The sequence below is a fragment of the Pleuronectes platessa genome, chromosome 21, assembly GCF_947347685.1.
Source record: "Pleuronectes platessa chromosome 21, fPlePla1.1, whole genome shotgun sequence".
Lineage (NCBI taxonomy): Eukaryota > Metazoa > Chordata > Actinopteri > Pleuronectiformes > Pleuronectidae > Pleuronectes > Pleuronectes platessa.
The window spans coordinates 3,856,154-3,876,511 of NC_070646.1; the positions used below are offsets into that span (position 1 = coordinate 3,856,154).

General features: G+C 42.6%; 3 protein-coding genes and 1 long non-coding RNA gene across 7 annotated transcripts; 2 read left to right on the forward strand and 2 right to left on the reverse strand.

Moving 5' to 3' along the window:
• On the forward strand, nucleotides 1-4,001 carry LOC128426390 (neurexophilin-1). Its single transcript, XM_053413239.1, has 2 exons — nucleotides 1-329; nucleotides 803-4,001. The coding sequence occupies exons 1-2, from the start codon at nucleotides 270-272 to the stop codon at nucleotides 1,547-1,549; spliced, it is 807 nt and encodes a 268-aa protein (XP_053269214.1). The 5' UTR covers nucleotides 1-269; the 3' UTR covers nucleotides 1,550-4,001.
• On the reverse strand, nucleotides 2,735-13,617 carry LOC128426389 (speckle-type POZ protein). The gene is made up of 10 exons (XM_053413238.1): nucleotides 13,512-13,617; nucleotides 8,379-8,581; nucleotides 8,172-8,293; nucleotides 7,765-7,916; nucleotides 7,511-7,638; nucleotides 7,244-7,421; nucleotides 7,058-7,113; nucleotides 6,252-6,374; nucleotides 5,619-5,761; nucleotides 2,735-4,512 (listed from the first exon to the last, which is right to left on the reverse strand). Exons 2-10 carry the CDS (start codon nucleotides 8,454-8,456, stop codon nucleotides 4,368-4,370), a joined length of 1,125 nt encoding a protein of 374 aa, XP_053269213.1. The 5' UTR covers nucleotides 8,457-8,581; nucleotides 13,512-13,617; the 3' UTR covers nucleotides 2,735-4,367.
• Nucleotides 11,401-18,530, forward strand: LOC128426393 (uncharacterized). Of its 4 annotated transcripts, XR_008333263.1 has the most exons (5): nucleotides 11,405-11,965; nucleotides 16,320-16,568; nucleotides 16,950-17,225; nucleotides 17,340-17,591; nucleotides 17,706-18,530. It is a non-coding gene; the product is annotated as an uncharacterized LOC128426393 (long non-coding RNA). The 4 variants fall into 4 exon arrangements; XR_008333262.1 differs by having other exon boundaries at nucleotides 11,401-11,965; nucleotides 16,323-16,568; nucleotides 16,950-17,591; XR_008333260.1 differs by having other exon boundaries at nucleotides 11,402-11,965; nucleotides 16,950-17,591.
• On the reverse strand, nucleotides 14,441-20,216 carry cenpt (centromere protein T). The gene is made up of 13 exons (XM_053413237.1): nucleotides 19,896-20,216; nucleotides 19,320-19,440; nucleotides 19,090-19,234; nucleotides 18,908-19,001; nucleotides 18,648-18,784; nucleotides 18,422-18,479; nucleotides 18,177-18,322; nucleotides 16,917-18,020; nucleotides 16,272-16,562; nucleotides 15,975-16,074; nucleotides 15,658-15,834; nucleotides 15,407-15,511; nucleotides 14,441-14,936 (listed from the first exon to the last, which is right to left on the reverse strand). Exons 1-13 carry the CDS (start codon nucleotides 19,979-19,981, stop codon nucleotides 14,807-14,809), a joined length of 2,694 nt encoding a protein of 897 aa, XP_053269212.1. The 5' UTR covers nucleotides 19,982-20,216; the 3' UTR covers nucleotides 14,441-14,806.
• Nucleotides 20,217-20,358: the final 142 nt, after the last annotated feature.

The following is a 20,358-nucleotide window of genomic DNA, read 5'->3' on the forward strand; positions in this document are numbered from 1 at the left end:
AGAAAGGGGTGAAGCAGAGATAAATTAAAAGTGTTGAAAATCTCCAGATCTGAGAAAACCTCTCAGTGTGTGATGCTGAGGCTGCAGCTCTCTCTCTCTCTCACACACAGACAAACATACACACACACACACACACACACACATACAGGCTCCTGCTGGTGTTTCATGTGGATGTATCTGTTCAACGTGGAATTTCCACAACTCAACTCTTATTCTTTAACCAGCTTCACGTGAGAGTGGATGGATCTTCTTGTAAGATTTGATGCAACATGAAGCTGCTCGCCGGCCGCTGCTTCACGTGGATCCTTCAGAGAGGAATCTTTTGTTTGGTGAGTAAAGAAAAGCCGGAGACACTAAACACAAATTAGATGTAAGGAAAGTAAAGTGTATTCCCTAGATACAGAGCACTGACACTTACATTAACTTCTTTATGCAATTGTTTCCATCTAGCTTTTGCAGATTTTCATTATAGGGCTCTAAATTGTTATTTTCCAGTTTTACATGCAAAAATTCATTATAAACTATTTAAATTGTGATGCATTTTTATAAATTCATCCTGTGTACAGGGAAATCACAAAGATTATTACAGACCTGTTGATTTTGGATTTTTAAGAACATTATTTATGACCGTACGTCTCTAACTATTTTCCATCCTGATGTTTCTGATGTAGGTTTTCCTTCCTTCTTAGTTACAGATTTTTTTGTGAATTGGAACGCCAGGTTTAGCCTTTCTTTTTTGTTTTGTTGTTTTAAATTTACTTCCAGTTGTACCTGATGTCTAATTCCTCCCTTACGTCTGTAGTTGGTCCTTGGGCAACGCCATCATGGCGTCTTCACCTCGGACCTCGGAGCATCAGCTGAGCTCCCCGGAGACCAGGAGGATTCTTCACAGAAGGACCAGGAACCTCAAACTCAGAGACTGATTCAAAACACCAAACTTCCCATCGGCCCCTTCATCCCTCTTTCAAAACAGGGACTTTGGGAAATACTTGGAGGGAACTCCAAGTCCCACTCCAACTCGTCCTTAAAAATCAAGTCTCAGCCGATAACGAAGGTTCAGGGAACTTCTAAATTCTCCAGGAAGTTTAGTTGGGGGGACTTCTACTCAAACATCAAGACGGTCAAACTGAACTTGCTGATAATGGGGAAGATCGTGGATCACGGGAACGGCTCCCTCGGAGTGTACTTCCGCCACAACTCCACAGGTGTGGGCAACGTCTCCATCAGCCTCGTGCCTCCCATGAAAGAGGTGGAGTTCGACTTGGAGCGCCAAAGTGTGGTCAACCCCAAAGACTCCAAGACGTTCAGCTGCAGGGTGGACTACGAGAAGACCGAACGCAACAAGAAGGTGATGCTGTGTAACTATGACCCATCGAAGACGTGCGACCAGGAGCAGACCCAGAGCCACGTCACCTGGATGTGCTCCAAACCCTTTCAGGTCGTCTGCATCTACGTGTCTTTCTACAGCACGGACTACAGGCTGGTCCAGAAAGTCTGTCCCGACTACAGTGACCACAATCCAGGTGCCCTCCTGCCCACAGGAGGTTGATGCCTCAGTAGATCCAGTTTCTAGCTGTACTGACACTGTGGTGGATGTTTTTGAAGGGATCATCAAATGTAGCATTTCTCTCGATATAATATGTTCAAGTCTTGCATTTTACTAAATACTGTGATTAACATGCTTGAGCACAATATATTTCTCATTGTAGACTAAAAGAGTTCTATTAGCCTGCTTTCTTTAAAGACATGCACATAACTAGGGCTGTAATTTAGAATTCTTCTCACTCTATAGGTGAACATAAGTTGATTCATTGATTAAAAACTTATAAAATTTGATAATTTTAGAAAAAAACATCTTTACTTGTGTCCGGCTGCTCATGAAAAACTGTCCTTTATCGTTTTCAAGATTATATATCTTTGGGTTTTTGACTTGTGATTGAACAGAACAAGAAATTAGAAAATGTCACCTTCCCCTTTGGGAAGCTGTGTCATAGGTAAGATTCTGCGCTCAAGGCTCGGATGAGGTGAATGTTTCAGGGGGACCAGAGATCAGAAGGGGTCCTGGAATAATTTGGGGGATTTACAGATTTGCTGATGTCAGTTGTGGCTTTTGCTTCAATGGCGACAACTAAACTACAAATCATCCAAAGGTCTGAGCTTCAGTTAACTCTGGACCATCGTAAACCTGAAGGTTGACACACATACACAAGTTAAGTGTTTAGAATAAAACACAACTGTAGATTTTAGATGGTAGCTGCTTGGTTTTAACTTAATGACAACTTTCTGTTGTGACTATAAAGAGGACGACATGAGTGCTCCCCAAAAGTGAGGCCAATTCCTCTTGACTGTCCCCTTGTGGCTGTCTGTCATATTGGTCATAGACCCAACCTCCTGCATGTTAGTGGACCTAAATTTAAAAAAACATATTCTCAAAAATGGTTTCTGTCATTTTAGGGGTAATTCTTCTCACACTGATGTTTGTTGACGTGTAACTGGTGATTTTAATTAACTATTTGATGCTGTACAAACAGGGCGAGTCATCATGATTGACCGAGTGCATGTATGGGCGGCTCCATGGCGACTAGCCCCAAATGCACAGGATGACAGCGTTTGTGTTCTGGATATTTTGGTTTCATGATAAATTCCAAGTGAAACTTCCGCAGGTTTTTTTTAATGACAACTAAAGGTAAAAAAATTCATCACATTAGTTTACACAAAAATACCCAGACAAATGTTTGCATTGCATTCAATACAAAATAGTTGTGGTTTATTTTTTTTGGGAACAAAAAATGGCAACAACTAAGTGTCACTTCTCATGACCAGCGATATCTACAGGAAAGAAACAACGATGGTTCCTTCTTTCGATTTACCATTTCCCATCAGGTTTCAAATGATAACTTCAAATGTATTTCATGTGGTTCTCCATTGTTTCACATTCTGTCTTTTCTGAACATTAAAACGTGTTCAATTCAATTTCACTTCCCCCCTCAGTCTTCATGCCTGCAAAGAAAACACTCGTCCACTTCTCTCGCTCTCTCAATTTCATGTTCCAAAATGCTTTTTGTTTTACATAGCTTCAAAAACACTAGTGTCTGTACAAATTCCTATGAAAAAAATAGAAATGACAGTTCTGAGGGGAAAAAGAACAAATAAGGAATTTGTCATTAAAGAACATTAACATGCCCGACTGAATCCTAATGTTGTTTTTTGACTATTTCTGGACATTTAATTTCTCCACCACTTGTTTGTCTGACGACACCTTGGATTGCATTTTCTCTCAAGGGCTACAAAGACAGATCCACACACAAAATACTGTTCCCCCAAGAATGACATCCAGTTGTGCGTTGCTGTTTTTCCTGTATCCTCTCATCACTGGCTTTTAATTCTGTTGTTTTTTTAAATGAAAACGGACGCAGATGAGGCTTGGAGAGTTCTGTATGGGAGTGTCTGTGTTGTTTTTGTCACTTGCTGATAAATCTTCTTAAAGGGAACTTGTTCTTGGTGGTCCAGCTGCGTCTTGAGTCCATGAAGCTCGCTTCTATGTGTGCTTGCCGACAGTATTTCTACATTACTGCTGGTAAGGGTTGACAAGGTGTAACCTGTGACTTTAGTGCAATGTTTTCCCAACATCATTTAGGAAAATGATTTTGATTTGTCCCATTTTCTGCTTCTTTGTGACTAGCCCTTGGTTGTCTTTCTCGGGGGTGCGGGGGGGGCTTCTAGTTTGTAACCAACAGGCCCACGTCTTCTTCTTCAGTCCCTCATGGACCCATATGTCCTTAAGATCAGGGGTTCTCCACCTGCTCAACTCCAAACTCTAAGAACTGCGTGAAAAGAAGCCTGATGATTAAAGTCGACAGTTTAGACTTAATTTATCTGCACTTTTCCTTTGAGCCTTTGAAATGTCTAGACACTCGTCTCTTCGCTGGGTTCTCGTGTCCAGTTCGTCCTTCTGATCGGATTCCAAAGTAGGAACTGGTTGGACATCGAAGGATTTCATTTTCACAAGCGGAAAAGAGCACAACGTCAGATCTCACTATGCCAGAGCCGAGGAGAAAAGGGAAGGTTGTTGTGGTTCTTTTGTAAACGACAAACATCCACTTCACAAGCCCACCTGTCCCTGTCTTCCTCCTCCTCCTCCTCCTCCTCCTCCTCCTCCTCCTCCTCCTCCTCCTCCTCTTCTTCCCTCCATCTTTAGAAGAGACTAAATACAGCAGGTTTGGATGGGGCAGAAGGGGGAGATTTGGGGGAGGCTGTAGGTAGTGTAGTAGGTAACAGCGAGGGGAAGGTTTGTCCCTTTGTGTTCGAGAGGGGGGGTGTATGTGTGTAGGTGCGTATGAGTATGTTGACGCCTTGCTTCGAGGCTGTTAGGATTGTTTGAGGCGCTTGCGGGGGGGTCCGAGGAAAGGGCACTGAGCGGACGCCAGGGAGCGGTAAGCCTCGGCCACCAGGTGAGGATGAGACGCGACCATGGACTTCCAACCGGCGGTCTCCATCACCTCGGCGGCGTGGCTGGAGGACGAGGAAGAGAGACAGAGAGACAACAGTCAGGGGAAATCTATTTGTGTAAATAAATACAGCGCAGCATCTTAAGGATTATGTTCATCATCGATTATTTTCTTGATTAAACAAATGCAAGATCATATTTTTTAAGATACTAGTCCGGTTAAGTCTCTCACAGTTGTTTAGCTGGGAGCTACACTGGAGACTCGTGTAATGTGCTTTCCTGCTGCACAGGAAATGATGAAAGCGTTTGCCGTCGTCTTTATTGCACAACCAGACTGAACTGAAGTCATGAGTCAAGGAGCCAGGATTCATCGCTGTCACAGCTGATGTGAGAGAAGACTTAAGTCTGAAGGAAATCATTTAGCGAGTTTCCAGAGCCCGACAGTCGAATGTGAGAGTCTGTGGTAGATTGACAAACCTCACTAATCAGATCAACATCATGTTTTAATTGTAATATCTCTTGTTTCACTTTTACGTTAATTATTTAATTATTCAGACTCTTTTCTCCTTGGATCAGCAGCATCTCAAAGAAATTGCAGAACTGCAGGTGTCAGAAGTCTAGAAGTTAAAGATGTAGATTTAAATTTTTCATTGGCAAATTACTATTCATAAAACTATTTGATATTTAATTATTTTCTCTGTCAATCCACTAATCTACTGGTTGTTTCAGTTCTGTGAATTTAAATCCTGAACCATGTGGCGAGGGGAAAAAAGCAATCTGGGGAGATTTGTGTGAGATGAACATTCTGCCGACACATGTCCTAAGTTACGTTTGATCACACGTTCGTCTGAGTCAACAGAGGAGGGGACGGCCGACCGAGTGAGGAGTCAGGTTGCCCTGATCCCTCAGAAAGCCTCTACAGGGTTTAATAATATCCGACAGACTACTTGAGGAAGGGACATGTGAAATTTGATTAACTGTGACACCAAGACATAAGTGGAAAAGAAGAGACCGGGTGCTGCCACAGTCGGTAATGATGCGGAGATAAAGAGGAGAGAAATATAACAAATCGACAGAGACAAAATGTGCAGCGGACGCTGGATGAGTTTGTGAAACGCTGCTTGAAACTCAATTAGAAGTGGTGAAAAGCTCCTTCCTTTGGTGAACTCACTAGTTGATGAAGTCGACGGCCTGTGTTTTGAGCTGGTCGGCGCTGTGCAGGTCGGCCAGGATGAGGATCTCAGCAGCGTTTTCCACAGACAGACTGGTGCACAGAGCGTCCTCGCACATGACCTTCAGTCTCTCCAGAGCATACTAGCAAAGAGAGGAGAGAAGGTTAACACACCTCCCTTCTTCATTGCGATTCAATTATTCACAGAAATGATCTTTCAGTTCAAAATGACAGCGAATCCTCAAATATATATTTAGTTTTTAAGATGCAGGACTAAAGAATAAACATTTCAATGCTCGACCTCTGAGGGAAACTGAGCCTAGAAGTAATTCTCCCATTTGGTTTCACAGTCCGAGGAGTGCGATCAGCGTGAAATCATCCAACTGTTTCTTGTAATCCTGATGGTTTACTGCGACAGGATCCAAACTGACAGAATTGAAAATCATATCACAGTACATCACACGACCATCCACATCCACTGGCCAGGCTCTTGCCGGTGTAGGAGGAAGCAGATTGTCTATTTGACATAAATGAATGATGAGACATGAGACCTCTTCAACGATCTACAACCGAGTCCAGTTACCATCAAATGAAGGCTTCTTGGACAAATACATGAATGTAGAAATGAATCACCTTGTCAGCTGCTGCCAGCAAGTCGTCAGCCATCTTGTCCAGGTTGGGAGCCTTGTCTGTGTAGATGAAGCACATCATCTCTTTAAACACCTCGGGCTCCACGTCGTTGATCTCCACGCGGTTCTGACGACAAAGAACGAAGCAGAGTTAGACCAGAACAATTCACCGTGACACAAGCTGCAACTGCTGTGATGGAGAAGGTACGAACAGGAAAAAGTAATCTCACAGCAAAGAAAGACATATATATCCATCTTGTATCACTTAAGCCAATTATCTGAATTATTATAGCATTATTATTATTAATTCATATTTTTTTTTCATGATAATTCAATGAATAATTGATTGGATATAATACCAGAACAATTTGGTTCTATTTGCTGGATATTCAAAACATAATTTGAAATACATGTTTGCCCCGTATTCTATCCATTGCTTCTCAGGGAAATAAAAAACTCCACATTTTGAAATGTTTGATTCCTTCAGACGACCTTGATTTCAAAAACATCAGAGCGGCTTCTCCTGCAATTTCATTTCTTGCAGTCACGTGCACAAATAGGAAAAAAAGCAATTCTCTGCTTCTGCGGCTTTGTCAGTGAAGGATGAATCCTGGCCCTCGTGTACAGCAGGACAATTTCATTCCAGGTGGGCGCTATCATTCAGTTTCACCAAACAGCTTTGTGCTGCGGCCAGTTGACAGCACACAATCCTTTACTCACTTTAACCCTTCAACACAGCAGTGGAAGTCTGAGCTGGAACAAAACAAATTTATTTCTAAGAGTAAAGAAGCTCCAGGACATTGGGCTCACCTTTTTGCTCTCCTCCATCTCGTGCTCAAACATGGCGCTGAATACAGGGGAGCGGGCTGAAAGCAGGGTTGTGGAGAAAGATTAGGACAACAGGATAAAACATTAATGTGTGAGTAATTGTGGGAATAAACGTCGGTCAGAGGGCAGAGTGAGAGCAAAGACAATAGAAGTGACTGAGGCTTGTACCTGCCAGGATGGCTTTGTGGGCCTGAAACTCCTGACCGGCCACACAAAGGGAACAGTCTGTGAAACGCGAGTTCTCCCACAGCCCCCCCAGCTCGTCTGCTAGCCGGCAGTCAGGCACCTTCACCATGTTCATGGTGTTCTGACCAGATATGTTGACTGAGTCTTGCACTACACTCACCTGGGGCAGAGAGAGAGATTCAATGAGATGCAAGACAGAACGCTTTGTGTGCTTTAAAAATAAAAGGTTGAACCAGAGGAGGGAGCTACCTCACAGAACAGCGTGAGCTTGTCGTCAGGTAGAAGACCGTTGGCCTCATCTAGGAGGAAGTCTCTCCGGATGAACTTTTTAAAGCCCCAGTCCTTCCCCTGGACGAAGCGATATGCTCTCTGGCTTTCTGCAGACAGCCGGGACACAGAAGTCAAAGACATAAGTCCAAGTAATCTTTAAAAAGTACAAGTCCATATGACTCTTTAATGGCCTCGATCACAGCTAGAGAGTTTGTTGTATGCAGCTGACTCACCCATGGCTTTGGTCTCCTCTCCCTTGGCGTTGAGGATGGAGAACTTGAACTTGGCGCGCACCTCGGCCTTCGGACAGCTGACCAGCAGCAGGTAGAGGGACAGGTAGTCTTTACTCTCCTCATCCAGGCCCTTGGGATTCACTCGCAAACACCTGATCGTGGTGAAAGTTTCAGAAATTAAGATCTCTAGTAAAGGGGATAGAGTTAGTAATGCATTAATCATATGGACAAAAAGATCTGAGAAGTCACAAGGTTCTGCTTTGAAACTTGATACTTTAAAATTGGCGGTAGATATAAAAGAAAAAGGACAAAAAGACAGACAACACGTTGGACTTTGTAGATGTTTCTTATTCTAAAATACTGGACATTTGAATAAGATGAAACCCGGCAGCATCTTTCCCACTCACCATTTCAGCTTGTCATTGGCCCCTGAAGAGAAGGTGGAGCTCTTGATGACTTCACCCATCTCCTCACGACAGAAGCTGAAGTTGTTTATGGTCCACATGTAAGAGAACTTCACCACTTTGATCTGGTGGGTAAACACACAAAACACACGTATGAAGTCAGCAAAACACAAGTGGTGACAAGAGCGTGCTCTGTGGGGTCACTTTTACCTGTGTGTAGCACCAGCTCTCGGCCACTGGCCCGCTGGACATTTCCGCAGGGGGAGGGGGACTCGGGACTCTTGACATTGCCAGCGTGACAGAAGGTGTGGGGGCAAGAGGGTGAGGGGGATGAATCCGTCACTTCCACTCGTCAACGTGCTGTCCTGACGTCCATCTGCATCCGCACAGGCCAGATGGAAGCAGTTTGCCCCCTAGGAAACAGACAATGCGGGTGTGATTAACTGATGAGACGAGGAATTAATCCCATCTCCAGAAAGCCTGGTTAAACTTGAAACTCATTCTTCAAACACAAACTCCTTAACTTGTTTCTTTCTGCACATGACATCGAAGCCTTTGCACCTTTTCATCATTGAACCTTTGAACCTTGAACAGAGGACAGCAATCCCAGAAAACCATGCCTTAGACAAAGCACAACTTATTGTGATGCGACACACAAACTCAGCAACTTCCACTAATCCAGTGTCTTTTAATTCATGTGGCCCCACGGTCTGCTGCGTGGGTCTGTGGTGATGAGGAGAGGAGAATGGGCCCTGACCCATCGGGGGACAGCAGGAGATCAATGGCTCACGTCTCTTTTAAGATCAATAACCTCTACAATTGCAATTAAGTCTCAAAAATGAACTGTAAATAAACAAGTCGTCTCACAGGACTTTGGTGGGGGGGGGCCGCAGGCACTCGTTAAATCCAAGGTTCCCTAAAAACTGGTCAGCTAAGACTATTTGATGCTGAGTTTTGTGTCCATCTCTCAAAGGGTCAGTTCCATTCTTGAGCTAAAAAGGCTTTTTACAAGGCTTTCACATTCATCCTGTGAATATTTGCTTGTGTGACAAACTGCTGCCAGCTTTTTGCTCCCACAGCATGTTTCTACCACACAGGACACTGAGGGGGGGTAATAATGCAACGTTCATGCCTGTATAAAAAAGGCCACCGAGTCTAAACAACATAAAACGACCAACGACAGATGACTGGTTCTGCCCGGTTCAAAGACTGGCTTTACAAAATTCAATGAATGAAGAACCAACCAATCTGTCCCATTCCTCAACACTGGCCACCGGTAAGATGGAGTGAGACGATGAAGATAGAGGAAGGTGACACAGGAGAAGAAAATGAAAAGTCAAGTGATAGAGAAGCCAAATGGAAAAACAGGTGGCGAATGAAAGATTGACCAAACGTCTGCAGGACCAACGCGAGGAGATAAATTGCCACAAAAAGAGGTTAGATGGAGAGAAAGGAATGAAAACCCTGAGTATTGGGCTGAAGAAGACGCACACCGGATTAAAGAGAGCAAGTTAATTTACAGTGAAATAGCCCAGTAACAGTCTCTTTTAACAATAAAATATCACAATAACTTAAAGTTGTAGCAGTATTCAGTAAATACACCTCAGTTTTTCTTTACAAATAATCATTCAGTGTATGAACATTCAGAAACAATCTGTAGTTTTGTTTTATTAGCAGAGGCAAAGTCCAGCGTTCCCACGCTACCCACACACACGCGATCACAGCGTGTTGATGTCAGCGTCACAGTTAAGTGATCGCTCTCTTCACTTTGTGTCAGAGCAGAATTGAGGAACTGTCAACTGAATATTTCCCCCTATCACTGTGATCACTCAAACAAACTGCACCTCAAAAGCAAATCGTGTTCATTTTTTCACGTAGGCACATTCACAGTGAATGAGCAGCTTCCTCAAACGTGACGGCTGCAACGACGTCACTTTGTAAGAATCAAGAACACATCAGTCTCCGAAAACACAAGCTACCACTAGAAGAGGTCAAAGGATAAAGGCGAATACATTTTTACAGTTGTCAGCTGAACGTTAACCAGACGATCTATACACTTATCACCAATACACAGTACATTGATTATCTGTGGGTCCAATAATAATAAAAAAAAGTTATACCTGGCAAGGTTTGTGCAAACTACAATGGCTACAAGTAAAATCTCTTCACAGTAGATGGCGAAGATATTCAACAAACAAGAACTCTATTCTCTGAATCCTTCAATCTGATGTTTTTACTTTTCTACATTGACCCTGGGAAACCAGACGGACTAGATCTCACGGTTGTGGCTGCACTAACCCAGTTACTAAAAGCACAACTACAACCACATGATGCAAATCTCATCTAATCCACTGAGACGTCACATTGTAGGTGCAGACTTCATTGACATGCCTTGGAAATCAGCACTAATTCAACTAATGTGAGCTACGTTTTCCAGAAAGCAAGATGACACAGCGAGAAAACCAAAACATTAACACATTCCTCCATATCTCTGAAATTCCCGAACGTTTATCGGTGAGAACATAATACATAAGGTGGCAGGTACGACCACAATGCCTTTTCTCTCCTGACATTTCACTCCACAGATCAAATCAATCTCTGCTCCAAATTAAAGACAGGAGGTGTGGAGCCATTTCAGACGGCAATTTCCAAGGGGGATGAAAAAAAATTGCAATCCCTTGTCGAAGTGTCGGTGAACACAATGTCTATTTCCAAAGCTTTGGTCTTGGAGGACTGCAGTAAGCCACATACAAACCTTAAAACTATAATTGGTACAGGGCCCGGGGATCGATTGCACAGCGCGTGCTGGGCCTCTGTGGGAGTGATTTCATATTCTGCCCCTGGTCATGGTGCTCTTCCTTTCCTAAAAACTCAATCTCAGAAAGGTATGAACTATTGATTTTGCTGCAGCGATCAGCTTGCCTCGCTCGCAACCTCGACTTTGTGCAGACTCACAATTACACTGAAGGGGATTTGACGGGCCAAGAAAAGCATTAGCAACCCCCCCCCCCCCCCTCACTTCACAAGGCATGGGAGGTTAAAGGGAGGAGGGAACTCAATGCATATCTAATGTCTCCAGTCACCTGCGTCATACCATTACAACACTAACACTTGACATGTTGACCTGCCAGACTCAAAGTGATATTAAAACTTCAAAAGGGGATTTAGCTTCACACCACAGCAGAGGAACTACACTCTCACAAAATTAGAATGTTATTTCCCCTGGAAAGTTCAGAGTTTACAATTTTAGAGAGTAATCTGGTTTGCCTGAACTCCTTGTTGAACTATCTCTCTACTAATTCCAGAAACCTCTGTCTGTCGGTCGTTGTCATATCTCGAGAACAGTTCATCTTATCGGCTTCACACTTGTTAATTGTGTTTATTAAGTGCAGTGTGTAATTTGTGTTGAAACTTAAGTGACGTTGTTGATCACAGCAACATTTGTTTCTTCAGTTGGGGTTTTTACTCGCCTCGACTCAATGGTACAGTTTCAGGAGGGGGAAACGGGAACAGTCATGAGCACACGTCAAGCAAACAACAGGCGTGTTTAGAACGTGCAGTCGTGCACTGCACTAGTTCACATCAAGTTTCTGATGTGCAACACTGACAGGCTTTTGGCAAACTAACTTTCTTCAATGATTTACTTCACTTGAGCGATGTTCCAATCAAAAGGTGGATTAGTCTTTTCGACTGAAATGAGTATGCTGCTCAGCTGGAATACAATTGGATTCAATCCATCTCCCAAGGACACGAACCTCTGAAACAACAATGACCTAAAATCCACATTTGCCAAGATGGTAAGTTTCCGTCAATCAACGAAAGTATTTTAAGATACAAACAAAGGAACGTTTTGCACGTGATCACCAGAGTTCCCCTTGATACTGTTCATGCCATTGTGAGGGCTGAAAAACAGAACAACACATTTGTACTGGTAGTCATTGGCACAGATCACTGTTTTGAAGGCCTGTAAATCATTAGTTGACATTCATTTACTTGAGTTTGATTTATAATACTGTGATACTGATATATAGAACTAGCCATATTTAACTAATTAGGGATGGGGAAAAAATGTGTGTTAAAATACATACAATGCTATAACATGACAGTGGCCTGAAACTGACCCCCGCTGAATTGAGTAATGTTTACTCAGAGTATGAAAACAGATGAACTCAGGAAAAAATTGAATTAAAGGCCATTTTAAATCTAAGTAAGTAAGAAGTCTTGGATGAAAGCACGTAAATGTTCCCTTAGACAAACACCCCTCATCCATCAAACCAACCAAGTCATAGTGCTGGTTCAAAACTGGATTTGTGAACATTTTAAGAACCAGTTTGCTTTTCCAGCCATAAAATTCACCACTAACCTCACTGTCTACATCTCTATGCCTCATGTTTAGATTAACTCACGACCTTGCACTTATACATCATATCAAATTATATATATTATCCATTCATTCATTCATTAATTCATTCACACCATCCTGACTCCGACAACAGACAACTTAGTCACAGACTTTACAAAAAACACTGATTGTCTAATAGTTTCCACCAAAACACACAAACTGTGCTGAAGCTACTTTTTTAAGTTCTTGGTTGCACAGATGAATATTACAATCTTCACAATAGATATTTTTCTAAAGATATTATGCTGGAATATATTATATTATACTGTCACCTCCTGCATTGATTCATCTGAAATAAAAACAAGTATAAATAACATAAATCATGTCATATATCAAACCAAACTGCAGCATCGAATTAGCCATAAAGTTTAACTTTAATAAAACATGTAATGAAGGCCCAGGACGTGTGTCCTCTCATTCCTGAAATCCACTGAGGAAACACACAATGTGCATCAAGCTTTTAACCTAAAGTCTGGACGTGTGAACCCTTCTGTTAATATACGTGTTCACTTGAAGGAGGTTGTTGTTTCTGGGGACACAGAGTCAGACAGGGGATGAAGGCGGTGACAGTAGCAGGTAGTCAACCTGCTAGCAACACAGATAAAGTAGTGTTTATACACTTTTAACTTGGCTCCTTGCTTCAGCCGCAGGTAAACAGAGCCTGTGCTTTCAGAGCAGAGACACACGTGGACACCAGAACCTGGTTCTTTAGTCAAATAAACCACACGAGCCCACGTTAGCTCGGTGGCTAACTCCCCCGAGCTAGCTGTCCAGTTAGCCGAGTTCCTGTAGCAGCTAATCTGAGCCAAACAAAAAAAAAGGTCGTGGAAAGAACCACAGACACCGCGCGTCAGTGAGCAAGGCGGTAACACACGTGCCGCGTGTTTCACGTGTTGTGTCGCCATTTCGCTACCTGCTTGTGTATTCAGCGCCACACTCACCTTTGTGTTGGGTTTAATTATAACGGTAGTCGACCGGGATCTTGTGTTGTTGTTAGCTAGCAGGCTAGCTGTCTTCATGAGGGGCAGACATGGACAGGGTCATTTCACAACCAGCGCCCCCTGCTGCACGGGAGGGGTTTCATTCCCAGGGAATAGTGGGAAATAAAAAGAGGTGAATGAGAAATAATAATGTTATGAAGTTTAATGATTTATATTCTGAAACAAGGGTCAGAAATTATCTTACAGAGCCACAACAGGTTATTAAATAGTCTAGTAAAAACGACGCTTCAACACTGACTGAATGAAAGTGTTTATATTATTGTATTAGAAAATATCTTCTTACTTGTAAGCTTTTAGCATTTGGGATGCACATTATATCTGTTATATTGGGTTTAATCAAATCTTTTACATAGTGTGATTTTACAATTATTTTAGTGTTTTCATGCTTTTCTTGTGAGGTTGAATATTCAAGTCGCAGGGGCAAGATTTGACACACAAGCTGCTATGTTCCCAAATTAAACCAGTGTATTTATAAATATTTCCTGCTATCTATATTGGTTTGGTCTTTATTGATTTTTTTGCACATTAGTCAAAAAATCTCTACCGGTCATTCCACCCAGTGGTTCCACTGCCTCGGTTTAATTTCCACCATCACTGAAGACTAATTTATCATAATTTAATCAGCAGAGTAGATGAGCTCTTGTATGTACGCCAAGATTAACACCAAGATTAAGGGATATTGACTGTTGAAGGTTAAATTTAATTAAGATGTGTACGGCATTAATCTCTGGATTCATCAGCTCAGCTTTAATGTGTCTTTAATACATCTCTGTCCTCTCATGTTCACATACTAATGCTCTGCTGGTGATAGTAAACTTCAAATATCAAAGAGGTGTTAGTTCTTAATGGCTAAAAATGAAGCACAAAGAAAAGAGACAGGGAACTTTATTTCAATATTTATCCATTTTCAAAGACTCTTTCTTTTATGCTGTCAGACAAGAAATCATGTGCATAAAGAGATAAATTAAGAAAATTGACAAATACATGTGTTCATCACCGATACCACCAAATAATCAACACTCACATTATGTCATTACAGAAAAAGCCAAGACAGAAAAATTCATAAACATCACAAACAATTTAGTTGTTAGTGTTGAATATATTAACAAATATGTACAAATCTATACAAAACGTAACATTCAAAATAACAGCATTGCTAACAAATGCATGTAAAAACAATGTGAAGAGGCCGGAGATGAAACCAAATAAAAAGCATAAGGCTGTACATGAAATATTCAAATCTGTTTTTTAGGGATGACAACATTTCCACTCGTCGCGATGGGGATCAAGAGCTTGCGCTGCTCCATGCGAAGATATTTCTCAATGAGCACTTCCACCGGCACCTTGTCATTCACATGACCCTGCCTGCAGAGTGACACAAAACACACAGCAGTCCCATAGATTAGTGTTGTGTATCAGAGGGAGATTTCAGAGTAAAAGTCTCCTTCTTCACACTCATGTCCCATCTTCACACGCCACATGCAGCTCAAGGTTGCCATCTAGTGGTCACTAGAATACTTGTGTTGCAGAGTTGTTTTTTCTCTTTTGTCCTGTTCATTTAGAAAAATTAACTCCATACGTTAGGTCTAGCAGCATCACAACCGTCTCGATAACTATTGCTCTTCTTCACTGGGATATTTACTTAACGTCTTAGGACTGTGTAGTTATGGCCATTGTTGCCCTGCGTCTGCTGCGTGTGTTATTTGTTCATTAATTGCATCTAAGCCTAAAGGGAAAGTTTGAGCTGGAAGTCATATGCGAAGAAAATAATATATGAATGTGTTTCACTTCAGAAAGAGCTGGTGCACGCTGATTTAATCCCACAACACACTGACCTTTTCAGCAGCAGCACAACATCCTCGACCTCTATGGTTTTTCTTTTTGCATGAGCTGCATACGTCTCCAGGTCGTCCGCCAGCCGCTCAAAGAATTTATCCATTCTGTCAAAAAGATGACGCACATCGGTTATCTCACCAGTGACATATTCCCGAAATTGCAAAACATGAGATTCCAAATGACTTAAAATAACAAATTTACTTGGTGCTCAATTTGTTCCAGCACTGGTCCGGTAGTCACAGTTACTTACACTTCATCCAGGACAGGGTACACATCTGCAGAGACCTTTGCCTTTGCAAAGTGTCTGAACGCGCTCATCAGGTAGGTCTTAGGGAGGGTGGTGTTTTTCTTGGCCGGGGCTCTCTTCCTCCGCGGCACTTGCTTTGGTTTAGCTGCTGGTAAAGCTTCACTTGTACCACTGGTGGAGCTGTAGACAGAAGAACAGGTCAGTTACATAAAACATGAGGAATATACATTCAGCACATTTAAACTGACTTTATTGTGAACCTCCGACGAAACACACAAGCTTATTTTAACATGTGTTATTACAATGGAAAGGCAACTTACCTGGTTTGAATATTCTTCAGAACAGAAGTTGAGGCCTGACGGTCCAGTGGGAAAAATGTCCTTTTCTCTTTCACAAAGGCTGGGGCCTCACACCTGTAGTCTGAGGGGTTAGAAAATGGTATTACAACATGTTAATCATTTGTTTAAAATAAAACACACACACAAGTTAGTGTCAAAGAGAGACTCTATAGACTCGCATTCATTTCCTTGAGTCTAACTCAACATCAACCTGGCACCAAATTTAACCAATGACTCAAAATCAGCTTCAAGTGTAGACACAATGACAGAGACACTGACCCTCGTTCTCTTCCCCATCATCATCCTCCCACTCTTCTTCCTGTTCAGCAGGGTCCAAAGCAGCGACCTCTTCTTCAAATGCAGCATCACTCAGGCGGTCGTCATCTATGATATCATTCGTCAACTCCAGAGGAAGAGGAGGGTTTTCTTTACCAGCCTCAGACTCTGTCTCTGACTGAGAATCGTCATTTTCTCCTTGGGTTGAGGACTCAGCCACATCAGGCATCTCAGAAAGAGGGTGGCTGCTCTCGCTCGGCTCTATAGCAGCGTGCGCTTTGCCCTCACTCCATCCTACATGTAGGCAATAACACTTATTTAAGAAAACATCTATAACTTGCATTGATCGATTGCATTGAAACATATTTAATATAAACTAGACATGACGTTCTAAACAAAGCAGTGTTATGATGGATATTGATAAAGAGTTTGTGTATATTATTATTATTATTATTAGACAGCATCAATTATTATATAAACTTAGTCTGTCCGGGATAAATAAAAACTGTATTATATAAACTTTAAATTAAGTGATAAGTGAAGTAATCTATTCCCATCAAGCTTTGAACTGTTGAGTGGGGGAAAAAACCCAAATGATATTAGAAGATCCCTAATATCTACAGTAAGAGATTATATTTTTGACTTTACCTTCTTCTGTTGCATCTGGCAAATCTTCCACAGCTCCTGCAACCGGCATAATGAGGCCGCCCTGCGAGCGCTGAGCCCTTCGACTGATGTGCTCCAGCAGGTCTGAGGCCTGCTCACCTTCCTCCCCCTCCTCTTGCTCATCTTCAACCACAGACTTGACTTCCTCAAATTGAGAATTGGCTGCAGGTTCTTCTTGGTCACTTTGATATTCCTCTTCATCACCCGCTGCCTCCGACTGAGACCCAGCTTCAACAGCCTCCTCAGACTGAGAATCAATGGCCCCTTCCTCTTCCTCTGTTTGAGAGTCAGGTATAACCTCCTCTTCCTCAGACATAGCTGCAACATCCTCTTCAGGCTGAGAATCCACTACATCTTCTTCCTCAGTTTGAGACTCAGGTGCAACCTCCTCTTCCTCTTCCTCAGACATGGCTGCAACATCCCCTTCAGGCTGAGAATCCACTACATCTTCTTCCTCAGTTTGAGACTCAGGTGCAACCTCCTCTTCCTCTACCTCAGACATGGCTGCAACATCCCTTTCAGGCTGAGAATCCACTACATCTTCTTCCTCAGTTTGAGACTCAGGTGCAACCTCCTCTTCCTCTTCCTCAGACATGGCTGCAACATCCCCTTCAGGCTGAGAATCCACTACATCTTCTTCCTCAGTTTGAGACTCAGGTGCAACCTCCTCTTCCTCAGAATGAGACCTGCTTGCAGCATTCCCTTCGGTTTGAGAATCAGCTGCACCTTCCTCCTCTGTTTGAGCTTCAACTCTGTTCTCCTCTTCCTCAGAGTATTGGCCATCAGATGAATTCTTCATCTCCACCTCTTCAACTGTACCCACATCTTTCTCTGACTGATCCTCAGAAACACCTTCTTCACTCTGAAGTTCAGCTGCACTCCCTCCCTCGGTTGGCTCCATGTCTCTCGTCTCTCCTTTGTCCTGTGTTGCAACGATGGACGAGCTGGATGTGATGGAATTAGGTTCTGTGTAGAGGGCGGTGTTACAGTGGACGATATCTGTTGAGATATCAGGTTCACTGACAACACTTAGGCCCAGGTTGAAGCCCTCAGAGTAGGTGGTCATATCCGGATCCTGTGGTTGGTCTAGGCGATAAAAGAAAATCAATAACTGTTGACACATACATTTTATCACTAACTAATAAATGAATAATCAGTGCTCTCTTCAACTTGTTATACATACAATATGAAATGGGGGGAAAAATAGAACATTTGCTAGGTTAAGAAAAGCTATTTAATCACCATGATCGCCTCCCATATGCCATTTATTTACACCAGCACCGAATTCTTCTTCTGTGATTTGTCTACGGCTGGCCACTCTCCTCTGCAGACCCCTTCTCTCAGACCGCATGTCCACAAAGGGGGTTTTCAAACCCAAAGAAGTGGAGCTTCAAACAGAGCAAAGAGACAATACAGTCAATTAGATACTCACTGTTAACAGGAATACCTAATTACCAGAAGTCAACTTTCTATATGTGAAATGTTACCTTGTTAAGGAAAGTGATGAATGATCACATATCGAGGCTTCACTTTCTTCTCCAACATCTGTAAACATAAGGATCTGTCAGCTAATCAATAAAACAGTTTTCTGATGCAGCTCAAATGATTCAAAATACAAACATCTCAGTAAATGTATGAATTTACAAAAACAAACATTCAAAGCATCTTATACAATCAGTCGTTGGATCACATCAGAAGTTGCTTTAACCTTACCACTTGTGCCTTTAAGTCGTTTTTCAAAAGCTGTAACGTTAAGGCTTCGGTGGGGCCTCTTTCTGCTGAGCCCCTTTGCGACGCTTGCCGCGTTGCCAAACGTTAAATCAGGCAGATCCAGCCCTGAGAGCTCAATACTGAAAGACAAGAAAACATCAAGCTATACTATATATATATATATATACATACAGGCCATAATTCAACCAGTGGCATACAAACAACCGATAATGTAGAGACATCCTGTTCCAACCACTGCTCACCTGGGACGCTTGCTGCTCATGCTGGAGTCGGCTGAAGGCAGCTGTGGCTCTTCTGACGCAGCTTTTTCATGAACCACCGGGGACCTCACCGGCTCTGAATCACACAATAAAGGACATTTTTTTTAAAGAAAAACAAACATCTGCATTATGACGCGTGCAGAAAGAAAGTCAGGCCCACGCACCCGTCAGCAGGATGTTCCTGAGCATGTGCCTCGGTGTGTCTTCCTCATCAAACAGCATTGAGGTTGGGGCGGGAGTCTGCATCTTCCGGGGCCCGGCAGAGGCAGTCCTCATTGTAGTGGTGGGCAAGGACTTCCTGGTTATACTCTGAAAAGAAGCAGGATATATTGGTTTCATTAGACTCGACAACAACATGACAATCACCTGCATAGTAATTGCTCTTCCACCTCACCTCACGCATGTTATGTTTCAAGCTGCGCCTCAGGATGTCCTGTGGGGTCTGGGCTCCAGCATCTCTCCTGCTCAGTCTACTGCTGCGCCGGGTCTCACTGGCGCTCAATTCTTTGGCGGCACTAAGAGAAGACAGTTTAAAATGTGTTCAATACAAAGTCGCTGAGACAAACGTTTTATCTTGAAAACATTTTTGGCTTCATTGGCATGAAGTTGTTATTTTTATACGGAATTTGCTCCTCACTTCCAGACAGTAAGTTTCCTTTTTTTCTCCCATCTGCTCAGTCAATATCGGTAATGTTTATAATTGTCACATTATTATTTATTTTTGGGTTTAAAAACTGATTCTTGCTCCTGAATGATGGTTCTGTTTTTAAACTCTATTACAAACACAGTCACAGAAGACAAACTTAATACAAACTTGTTATTTACTTCCTATAATGTTTGTCAGGTCAGTTTAATCTAAGCAGATACAGCAACAACTCGAACTGGTCCAGATTTGAATCATTCGACTCTCGACCATAACATAGAACACAAATAAAGGTATAGATGAGTGAATGAATGGAGGGATGAGGACCTGCGGGTGATGGGGGTCCTGGGGGTCTCGGAGCTGAGGATGTTCTTCAGCAGGACCCGAGCAGACAAATTCTCTGTCAGATCCATGGAGCTGCTGCTAGCTTCTGTTAGCTGCTGTTAAGCTAACACACGGTACAACAAGCTGCGTTAACCGCGTTTAAATCCCGACTTTATAGAAACCAGGCGATTAAATCCAAGTGCACAGTGTCCGAGGGTCGCAGCTGAGCCCGAGCACGTGTCATTTATCGTAGATTCCAACGCGTTAAACGATGTTTGAGTTTGTTTACGTTCAACTCGACCTGCTCCTGTCGCGCTGCCTCCCGCGTTATTTTCAAGTGAAACCTCGCGATAACTTCAGGTTCTCGTTCACAGCACATTCAGCTCGTTACCGCCATCTAGTGGAGGATCGAGGGAAGACATGGAGTTTACTTCGTGGGGGAAATTATTTAGTTTAATGTTATTGT

Excerpts from the sequence above, each read along its gene's own strand:
- LOC128426390 (XM_053413239.1), top strand. The coding sequence starts at position 270 with ATGAAGCTGCTCGCCGGCCGCTGCTTCACGTGGATCCTTCAGAGAGGA. Across the intron at positions 330-802 it reads AGAGAGGAATCTTTTGTTTG|TTGGTCCTTGGGCAACGCCA; the intron begins GTGAGTAAAGAA and ends TTACGTCTGTAG.
- LOC128426389 (XM_053413238.1), bottom strand. The coding sequence starts at position 8,456 with ATGTCAAGAGTCCCGAGTCCCCCTCCCCCTGCGGAAATGTCCAGCGGG. Across the intron at positions 7,639-7,764 it reads AGAGGAGACCAAAGCCATGG|AAAGCCAGAGAGCATATCGC; the intron begins GTGAGTCAGCTG and ends GGCTGTCTGCAG. Across the intron at positions 6,375-7,057 it reads AGATGGAGGAGAGCAAAAAG|AACCGCGTGGAGATCAACGA; the intron begins GTGAGCCCAATG and ends CTTTGTCGTCAG.
- cenpt (XM_053413237.1), bottom strand. The coding sequence starts at position 19,981 with ATGGATCTGACAGAGAATTTGTCTGCTCGGGTCCTGCTGAAGAACATC. Across the intron at positions 15,835-15,974 it reads CTGAAGAATATTCAAACCAG|CTCCACCAGTGGTACAAGTG; the intron begins GTAAGTTGCCTT and ends TTCTGTCTACAG. Across the intron at positions 15,512-15,657 it reads TACCCTGTCCTGGATGAAGT|AATGGATAAATTCTTTGAGC; the intron begins GTAAGTAACTGT and ends TCTTTTTGACAG.